General features: G+C 38.3%; 1 protein-coding gene across 1 annotated transcript; it reads left to right on the top strand.

Moving 5' to 3' along the window:
* Positions 1-7,438: 7,438 nt before the first annotated feature.
* On the top strand, positions 7,439-8,245 carry LOC109131205 (zinc finger BED domain-containing protein RICESLEEPER 2-like). Its single transcript, XM_019241894.2, has 2 exons — positions 7,439-8,135; positions 8,214-8,245. Exons 1-2 carry the CDS (start codon positions 7,439-7,441, stop codon positions 8,243-8,245), a joined length of 729 nt encoding a protein of 242 aa, XP_019097439.2.
* Positions 8,246-11,183: the final 2,938 nt, after the last annotated feature.

Below are 11,183 nucleotides of genomic sequence, written 5' to 3'. Positions count from 1 at the left end.
TTTCTTTTTCTAATTATTTTTTTTTTAATTTTTTTTTAATTTTTTTTAGCATTTTCCTACAAATTGTGTTGTCTCTAATTTGTAGCACTTTGCGACACTTAGTGACGATGAAAAACTTTGCTACGGCCAAATAGTTACTAACATTTTTGGTCGCAAATTTGTAACTAATCTTTTTTTGCTACAAAAATCATGAGATAACTACAAAATTATTAGTAACTATATGACAAGTTTTTACTAGTGTAGTGTTTTACAGAGAAGAAGACAAGAGAAAATATGAAGCTTAAATAGAGGCTGAGCCATGGATGGAAGTTGTAATATTGCTCAAGAATGTACCATACCTCTTATTTTCAACAGTCTTTGAAACTTGACTACTTAACGTACCATACCTCTTTATTTGTATGTTTGGATTTGAAACAATTCATCCCATTTTTTTTTATTAAATATGACATTTTACCAGTGATACAATACTCACTAACAACCTAATATAATTCAACAACAACATATAACATAAGCAATAACAATAGTCCAACATATAACTCCACCAAATACCAGCGTCTAACAATTCATAATGCAACAATGTCAAGAAGCAAATATTCAACATCCTAATAATGTTCTATGACCAACTTTAGTAACTTATCAGAAGTCCAATATTCGTCTTTCGGGTTGCCACCCTACATCGCGCTCCCGGATCGTCAACCGAAGTCGATATACCCACCATACTCACAAGCCACAAAGTATCAGAATATGGCAGTACTAGGAGAACCAAAGTCCCCCAAAAGTGGTTCATGACCAACTGTCCTTAGAGAAAACAATTCTGAACACGTTCGAGTCCTATCCCTACCCAGGTTTCCTTCCCGTTGTTCATGTAAAACAACACAATGTCCTACCAACCACATATCCCCTCACTGGAATACATCATGACTACACAAGGATCATCAAAATGCCACAAGGGCCGCCACAAAAGCCAACAAATGTCCTAAACCGGACCGCCTTAAAGGCCAAACAAATATCCTAAAATCCATCAGGTAACTGATTTTTCATCAAGTAACCATGGATTTAACTTCTCAATTTATGCACCACCGATTCTTTATGCATGCCAAACCATTTTAGTTCTCCTCAAGACTCCATACCATCTAACCAGACTATGCATGCAAGTCTATTTTAAATTGGGCTAGTTTACATGCATCCTATCAAGAATAACATGCAAAACAAGCAAAAAAAACAAGGATTGATACAAGAGCTTTAAGCTCATGCACCATCCACAAGCAACCACAACTCACAGTCATTTAAGCAGAAGATTGAATGATTCAGCTTCATTACACCACAGATCTGACAACACTCGTCCTTCTTCTTTAGACGTTAGCTCCAACAAACATTCCTCTTTTTCCTCCTGAAGCGTTCAAGTCTTTTTAGAGAGATTTTTTTTGTGTTTTCTTCAGGCTAAGAACTCACAAATAAGGCAGAGGGGTTGTATTTATAGGCCCCTCAGTCCGTTATCATGCAAGGACAAGTTGCAAATCGATCTGGACAAGTGTTGTGTAATTTGCATGTGACTACATGTGGCTCTGCATGAGCTGCAAGCGGCGCATGTAGCTCAAACGCGGCAACAAGTGGCTATTAATCTCGACAAGTGAGACTTCTCCTCCATCAAATGGCAAATTTTCCCCAATAAGTGTCTTATTTCATCTCTTCCTTTAAATAACCCATGACATTTCAAACTGTGCACATGATCTTCAATTCTTCTTTGAATTCACGTCCCTTCCGCGTCCATTGATCCTCACGCAATGCTTCTCTTCTATCAGACACTAAGTCTTGATCATTTAGCTTATATCATACTCTTACTTCTTCTTCGTGTTTTAGTGTACTTCCTCGACCACTTTGTGCGATCTTAGGAAAGTTGCTTTGATCATGGTGCTATAGTTTGGTTCTTTTTATCAGAATAGTTCCCTTCTTTGTTAGTTCCTTACGCCAAAACGCATTTGGTACGTTCTACATATTTCCCTTTGATAGCCCCTCGGTACAATGGTCCGTGGTGAATGGCCCTCTTGTCCGCAGTGAACGGTCCTCTTGTCCATAGTGAATGGTCATCTCGTCCACAGTGAACGGTCAACTGGTACATTGCCATTCCATTTCTACCATTCAATCTACGACTTCTCTTATTTTTACCTCGACTGTTTCTCTTCTTAGTAGTTTTTAAGACTTTCCATCAATGAATTCCCCTTGACCATCGAAGATCCTCCCCGTTGGTCCGATGGTACACATCTAGTCATTGGCCATTGATCGTCTCTCAATCTATTGACATTTCCTAATAAGTCTCTTGGTTGTTCCCCCTTTAATTTCCCTTCTCCATCATTATGAGTTCTTCTAGGCTTCCTCTTCAAAGTTTTTATTTTGGCCTTTATCCCCTAGACGTGTTACTACACCGACCCAATAATAATACCACTTAAGGTCACGGTACATCTTGGTCGCTTATGGATGAATAGAGAACATTAGTCCTAGGCAAACGGTGAAACCCAAATAAACCGACCCGAGAGAACCGAATGATTCGATTATCGGCACCAAACAATTAGAAAGGGACAAACCGATCGATCAAATTAATTAGAGAATTTAGATGTCGGTTTGGGTTGGTTCGGTAATTGGACCCGATTGGTTTACCTAGCCCGAGATTATGCAGCCATATATAAGGGTACTAAGTTATTAACTTAACCCTAATTGTGTGCTCATTTCTTCTTTAGATTCACCTCCTGCGAAACAAAATAAGATTTTGCTCCTCTTGCAAAACTGAAGAAGCTTACGAATTCTTGAAAGTAAGCTCTTCTTCTTTGTTCTTTCTCTTTAATCAATACTTCTTTTTTCTTTGCTCTACCATTCATTCCTCTGGATAATCTTTGATTTTGAATTGTAAACCCTATTTCGATTTGGGGAATTTTAGGTTTAGGGTTTAGACTTCGAAAGCACAGGTTGTCTCTACCACTCAATCCTATGTAGTCTGGATAATCTTTGATTTTGAATTGTGAACCTTAACCCTAAAATTCCCAAATCGATTTTGATTTGGGGAATTTTAGGGTTAGGGTTTAGACTTCAAAAAGTGGAGGTTGTCTATTGTTGTTATGGGGTTATTGTGTCTGTTTATCGATTGTAACATATTACTTATTAGGGTTAAGGTTCAGTTTTTAAACTTCCAAATCAGTTTTGTATTTGTGAGTTTTTTCTTTTGTGTATGGTTCTTGTGTTGTGTATGTATATCGATGTGAGTTTTGTCTTTGTTTATGGTCCTCTTGTTCCATTGTGTTGTGTATGTATATCGGTTGTAACATATTAGGGTTAGAGCTTGGTTTTTAAACTTTCAAATAAGTTCGTATATATGAGTTTTGTCTTTTGTTTATGGTCCTTGTGTTGTGTATGTATATCGATGTGAGTTTTGTCTTTGTTTATGGTCCTTGTGTTCTATTGTGTTGTGTATGTATATTGGTTGTAACATATTAAGGTTAGAGCTTGGTTTTTAAACTTTCAAATAAGTTTGTATATGTGAGTTTTGTCTTTTGTTTATGGTACTTGTGTTCTATTGTGTTGTGTATGTATATCGATGTGAGTTTAGTATTTTGTTTATGGTCCTTATGTTCTATTGTGTTGTGTATGTATATTGGTTGTAACATATTAGGGTTAGAGCTTGGTTTTTAAACTTTCAAATAAGTTTGTATATGTGTTTTTTATATATGTGTGTACTTTTGTTAATCTGAATTTTGTGTATGTTTTGTTGATGAATGAAGAGCACAATGAGATGGAGCCGCCGCTTCAACATGAAAATACTGAAGAGGTTCTAACAGGGAACACTCGTAAAGAACCTACCACTGCTTCTACTAAACCACCAAGACCACAAAAGAAGAAATATGTTAAAAGAGCGGTGATATGGCAACATTTTCTGGAAAAGGATGATGTTTCTGATAAGATTTTTTGTAAGTATTGCGCTGCGGAGATTGGTTGTGATTCAAAAACAGCCGGAATTAGTCCCGATGATAGGCCACTTAGCTAGATGTAAACAGTACAAGGATTTTGATGAGAAGAAAAAACAGAAGGTGCTAAGTGGTGATAGTAATGGGAATCTGAAGGTTATCAAGTTTGATTCGTTTATGTTTAGGAGAGCAGTTAATGAAATGGTTGTTGTTAATGAATTGCCATTTTCATTTGTCGAATCAGAGGGTTGGATATGTTTTTGTTTCAATGTCCTACCTCTCTACAAGACAATCTCGAGAAGGACTTGTAAAGAGAGATATTGTCGCACTCTATCTAGAAGAGAAAACAACTTTGAAGGGTGTCTCTGACTACAGAGATATGGACTTCTCCTCACTACAACAAATTTGCACATTCTTAGCGTATGATAAATGCTATTATATGTGATACACAGCGTTTTTGTAAACGCTGTCTCTGCCCAAATTATCGTAGACCCCCCCCCCATACAATAGCGTTTTATACTCCCGCTATTATATCTTTATATATAATAGCGTAATTTCAGCGTTATAAATGTTTTAAATATAGCGTATGTAAATGCACTTAAAAATTATTCAATAACATTATTGCACAGCTGTTATATCCATCTGTGGATTAAATCCATCTGTGGGCAGTCCAAGACGGATGTTCCTTGGTTCAGCAGAAAATGATGGGTATTTATCATTCATTTGATCCCACGTCACAGAATCTACTGGATGACGTATCTTCCCATCGTTTCTCTTGTTACTGAAATGCCATCTTAAGTCCTTAGCCATTTCTTCAGACCTAAACATCCTCTTCAGACGAGGAATTATCGGAAAGTACCGTAATATTTTTTGTGGGACACCCTTCTTAACTTCACTAGTGTGCATATTGCTCTTCCATCTTGAAGCCTTACATTTGGGACAGTTGTCCAGCTTCTTGTACTTCTTTCTGAATAGGCAACAATCATTTATGTAGGCATGAATCTTTTGATAACCCGTATCAAAAGACTTCAGAAATTTCTTCACATCATTTAGTGATGTGTGAAGTACATTACCATCCGGTAACATTTCTGACAATATCTCAAGGAGATCACTGAAGCTTTTGTCGCACCAGCCATTCTGTGTCTTCATTCTAAATAATCTCACAATGGCTGATAGCTTACTATGGGAAGAACAGCTTGGATATAAAGGGGTTTCTGCATCAGCTAGCTTTGCGTAGAACTCATCATCTATCTTCTATTCCCCCTCAGCATTCTCACAATCTCTTAATGTCTCTTCATCCATAAACTCAACAGCTTGATATAAACCACAAATCTCTTCATTCCACCGATTTAATTTCTCAACGAATTCACCCCCTGAGTCCACTTCACCGTGATGATACCAATCTTTCCCCAACTTGTAAGTCTCATCCATGCCTCTAGTTACTAGATGAGCAACCACAACACTACACGAATGACGATCTACATTTCTACAGTCAACGCATGGGCATATTACCATGCCACTGTCTCCTAACTCAGCAGCCACCGTCCGGACAAATTTCCAGGCACCTATTTCGTATGCTGGATAGAGTCTTCATTGTATTTGGAAGGAAGAACGATACAAACGAAGATACCTTAATGTCTATATTCCTTTATTGAAATCCTAACAGTCTGTAATCAATTACATACCTGCTAAGATGAACCCATTCCTTGTCCAGCATTTTAGTTTTTAAACAGTTGAATCTAAAACTAAGCATAAGTTTTTAAACAGTTAACAAAAATCAATACAAAAATCTAAATGACCAAAAAGAGCTTAAAAGTGAAATTTAGTTTCAACAGATTAGAGAAATCAAGCAAACATGCAATTTCAAATTCGACCAAAATCAAGCAACAAAGTTTGACCAACAATTTTAAGAGGACACATACAATTTTAAGATTCGACCAAAATCAAGCAACAATCAGTTCGCACATGTAATTTTCGAATTTGAACAAAATTTTTTAACTAAAATGTGAACAAACTTACAGATTTGTTGTTTAGGTTTTAGATTTCTCTTCTTTCAAATTTATCTTTGTTGTCGGACGAGCTTCACACCTCACAAAACGAGATTAAAAGTGAAATTTAGGTTAGAATGAAATTAAAATTGAGATTGAAGAATTAGGTTAGAATGAAACTGAAAAAAAAAAAAAAAAACAATTAGCTGTATAATTTAGGTTACCTTCGTCTGAGAAATCGAAGAGGAGAAGATATAGCTCGTCTGAGAAATCGAAGAGGAGAAGATATAGCTCGACGGAGAAATCGAAGAAGAAGATATAGCGCGACACAGAGATAGAAGGAAATCGAAGAAGAAGATACAGAGATGGAAGGAAATCGAAGCCGTTGGAGTCGGAAATCGAAGCCGTCTGAGTCGGAGTCGGAGTCGGAATTGAAGCTCGACGGTGATAGACTTTGATAGACTTTTTATTTTTTTGAGACTTCGTTTAGGTTTAATTTTTCCTAAGTGATTTTTGAGACGATAGAATAAAATTTTGGGCCGCCAAAGTTATTTTAGCTTCCCGCTTATGCTATAAATGGGCTTAGCACTAATAAAATGCTGTAATATAATTGCTAAAATCCGAAACTATTCTTTAACAGTAGTTACAGAATTAGTGCTATCAAATGATGCTATTAATAAGCAAATTTAGTGCCAACAACCTCCTGCAACTATATGGTGACCACAACGCACTGGATTAATGCTCAATAGGAAACACAGAAAAGAATCCTCAGTTTTAAGGCTGTGACGGATCATAAAGGAGATACTGTTGTAGGACAGTTGATGGATTGCATTGAAGAATATGGGATTGAAAAGGTTTTCACAGTTACTGTTGATAACGCAAAGAACAATGACAAGGCACTGGAGATTTTCACAGATGCATTAAGGCTGAAAGGAGGAGGAGCACTAGTAAGAGATGGTGAATTTCTACACATGTGTTGTTGTGTACACATACTAAATCTGATTGTTGGGGATGGTTTGAAGCAGGCAAATCCAAGTATAGTTGCCATAAGGAATGCAGTCAAGTATGTTAGGTCATCCTTCAGTAGGCTTAGATCTTTTGCAATGAGGTGCGAAACAGGAAAGGTATGTAGAGGCAGCTTGCCATTAGATGTTGTCACAAGCTAAAATTCAACTTATATGATGCTGACTGCTGCTATGAAGCTGAGGGTTACATTTGAGAAAATGGTGAGTGAAGATAAGTTGTACTGTGACTTACTTCGAGGAAGTAGAAGAGAGGTCAAAAGTAAAAAGGATTGGACCACCAACTTCAGTTGATTGGGAGGAAGCTGAAAGGTTGGTAAAATTTCTGAAAGTATTCTATAAGGCTACTTTGACATTCTCAGCTTCAAAGTCGGTAACTTCTATATTGTATTAAAATGAAATTGCTGACATTGAGAGGAATCTAAATGCTAAGGCTTCTAGTCCTATTGAGGAGATCCGAAAGCAAGCTTATGTAATGAGGCACAAGTTCGAGAAGTCCTGGGCCAGATTGCATAACATGAATCCTCTAGTGATTATGACCAGTGCCTTTGATCCTCACAACAAAATGGAGTTTGCTTCCCTCTGCTTTGAAAAAATCTATGGCAAGGACACAATAGAGAGTAAGCAACTTCAGTCTTTAGTTTCAAGTGCAATGAAGAGGTTGTATGAAGATTATAGTCTTAGGCTGAGTCAACCAACAGAGGATGAAGATCCTCCAGATTTTAAGCCTACGGTCTTGTGTGACATTTCGGATGATGATGATTGTGAGTTGATGGGGTCACTTTACAGTCAGTTGGTTGGTTGTAAGAGAAGTGAAGATGGCAGCAATGAGTTACAGATCTATTTGACAGAAAAAACTGAGGTAAGAGTTGAAAACAGTTTGGGGTTACCTTATGATGTTCTCAGTTGGTGGAGGTGCAATAGTTCTAAGTTCCCAATCTTGTCAGAACTTGCTAGAGATGTTCTAGCAATCCAAGTCTCATCAGTGTCTTCTGAGTCGGCTTTTAGTACAAGTGTCCGAGTGTTGGACTCTTATAGGAGTTCCTTAACTCCGTACATGGTTGAGGTTTTGATATGTGCACAAAAATGGCTAAAGAGTTCACATAAGTCAGAAGCACAAGTATCAAACTTGGTGCAAATGTTGGAAGAGGTTGAGTTTCTGGAATCTCTTGGTAAGTATCACTAAGTTTCTTTACTATGTTTTTAATTTTTCAAATCTCTTTTGTAATTTCTTTTCGTTTATTGTGAAGATTCTCAGAATTCAGTGGCAGCTCTTCCATAATTCTGCAAAGTATGGTACGTAGGTGTTTAGTTTTGTGTATGCTTACTTGTGTCTTGCATTGTTAAGGTCTAAGTCTATTTTCTAGTTTCTGATTATGTATTTGATTTACATTGTTAAGTTTATGTGTGATTTTCTTTATAGATTTGTTAAATATTTTGTTATGGTTTTCATGGTGCACAAATAGATAGGAAGCTGCTCTTTTGCCTACTTTTGGATGTGGATTGGCAGCCTTAACAAAGGACTGGATATAACTTACTTGGAAGCTATTTTTTTTTGTCATGACCTGAATTTCCTGAAACCGATTAACCCGACCCATTTAACCCGTACAAACCGTTTTCCCAGGACTAGAGAACATGCTCGCATGAGCCTCCCTCAGCATCTCCTATCTCAACTCCTCATCCTTGGGCACAAATATCCTATTGTGCACAAGTATGGTACCATTGGAAGAGACTTCGTACTCCAAATCAACATCTCTAAAGGTATTCACCAACCACACATCTTTCTCCTGAGCTAAACGCACCCTATTCAGAAGATCTGCTCGATCAGCCGCCTCCAAACCTAGCGGCTCCTGAGAGACAGCACACAACTTTAATGCACTGATCTCTCCTAACAGAGACTCCATGTCCTGCTCGTTAGCCGAAGCCGCCCGCTTCCGATTTAGAGCATCTGCAACCAAGTTAGCCTTACCAGGGTTGTACTGCCCCCAAACCATCCTATGGCCGGGAACCCCCAAAACGACCCTGGGATGCTACATGGAAACAGTCACCATCGATCCGGCCGAGGTTATAAAATGGAACTATACCCCTAGCCATTCAACCGGTGCTATTCCTACCACTTTAAACATCACTTAGGCTTGCTAACCATCATGATGCCCAAGTGTTGACCCGACTCGGACTAAGTCATTATCAGACATTACTCGTACTCAAGAATATATAAAATCGATTTCTTTCAAAGTAAAAATATTCTGCAAAGTTGACAAAAGGACTTTTAGAGTTTGTGGCCAGGCCTAGAGACAAAAATATTATACATTTTTGGACATATGAAACATACTTTACTTTTCTTTACACAGGCACAAAACTACTCCAGGCTCCTATCGTCCAACACGCCCTCTTGCTCCCCTGTACTGGTTATCTGGAGGGCAAAATACTATCATAAGTAATCTAATATTACTTAGTGAGTCTAAGGAGTCCCTGCAGAGGATTAGATTCCCATCCCAACTGATGTGATCATGGATGGAGGTAAGGAGGAAGAGCTTGTAGCTGAGCTTGAACCTGAGGAACTAGTAGCTGAGCTTGAACCCGAGGAGCTTGTAGCGGAGGAACCATTGCTTGTACCTGAAGTACAAATGAATAGAGCAAAGGCTAAGAAGCTAAGAAATGCACTAAATGGGCTTATTCAAGAGCTTATGGCCAAAGAGAGAATGGGAAAAACTATTGGGGATGATACCTATCAAGTCCAGCCCACTTTGAGCCTAATTCAAGTCCAAGAGAGCCCAAAATAATCACTTTATTTTGTGGTCAAAGAGGAGTGACGAAAATGGAGTTAAACTCACCTTGGGAAGAACACCTTGGGAAGGCAAACTTCAAGAGTTGGGTCTTCATTAACCTATCTATCTTTATTGTGTTTTAGTTTCAAGAAAAATACTTGGCTTTGTGACCAAGTTTTCTATCTCCTTATAAACACATGTAATCTCATTTGAGAAATCAATCAATTTTCCTTTTTGTTTTAAGAGTCTATCTCTTTGTTCTTTGTCTAGAACATTTCTTTGTTTCTTGGTGTGTAATATCCAAGCAACAGCCTCCTTTTGTTGGACTAGTATGTCATATCTAGCAGTGATTGGAGTTGGGAATATCATCAGCCTTCCGCAACTGCTGTGCGACCCCTCAATCCATCAAATCTCCCTTGTTGCACCTTGCACCTTGGCGAGTTTATATCCTTTCTAATTCGGCTGAGTGATCTTCAAATTTGTGCTTGGAGGGAATGTTGCACAAGGAGATTCTAATCAAACAACAAACCAAGAGGAAGGATTTCTCTAAACCTTCCTTTACTTCAAAACCAAGTTATCAAGATAAAGGTAAGTCTCCAACGCCATCAAGTTCAGTTTTTAAGACTAATGCTCCTACTCGTCTTGATAAAGGAAAGGCAGTCGAGACCAACAATCGGGCAGGGGATATTCAATGTTTCAAATGTCAAGGACTTGGACATTATGCCAGCAAATGACCGAATCAAAAGGTAATGATCCTCCTAGACAACGGTGAAGTAGAGTCTGAGGACGATAAAGAAAAAGAGGAAGATCTTGGTCCAGTCTTTGACGAACAGAAATGGCAGTTTGAATATCCAACTCAAGGGACACTTCTGGTCACTAGGAGATCATTGAGTGTTCAGTCTAAGTCCAATGACCGAGAACAAAGGGAGAATCTCTTTCACTCTAGATGTTTAGTTAAAGATAAGGTTTGTTCTTTGATCATTGACGGTGGAAGTTGTACTAATGTTGCTAGTGATACTCTTGTTAGGAAGCTTGGACTTTAGACAAGACCTCATCCACGAGCTTGTAAACTGGAATGGTTGAATGAAACGGGCAAACAGTACGTCAGGGAGCAAGTCACGGTTCCTCTTACCATCGGCCGATATGAAGACGAGATCCTATGCAATGTTCTTCCCATGGATGCAAGCCATATTCTTCTAGGGCGACCTTGGCAGTTTGACATGAGGGCGATACATGATGGATACACCAACCGGCATTCCTTTGAGCATAAAGGAAAGAAGATCACCTTGGTTCCTTTAACTCCGTTGGAGGTCCATCAAGATCAGGTCCAATTGAAGAAAAGCCGAGACAAAGAAATTAAAACAACAAAACCTGAGGAATTCTCAGATATCTTTCCAAAAGAGAACCCTAACGGTTTGCTGCCAATAAGAGATATAGAACCCCAAATTGACT

The sequence above is a fragment of the Camelina sativa genome, chromosome 20 (assembly GCF_030686135.1).
Source record: "Camelina sativa cultivar CO46 ecotype springtype chromosome 20, ASM3068613v1".
Lineage (NCBI taxonomy): Eukaryota > Viridiplantae > Streptophyta > Magnoliopsida > Brassicales > Brassicaceae > Camelina > Camelina sativa.
This window is presented reverse-complemented; position numbering and strand designations above follow the sequence as displayed.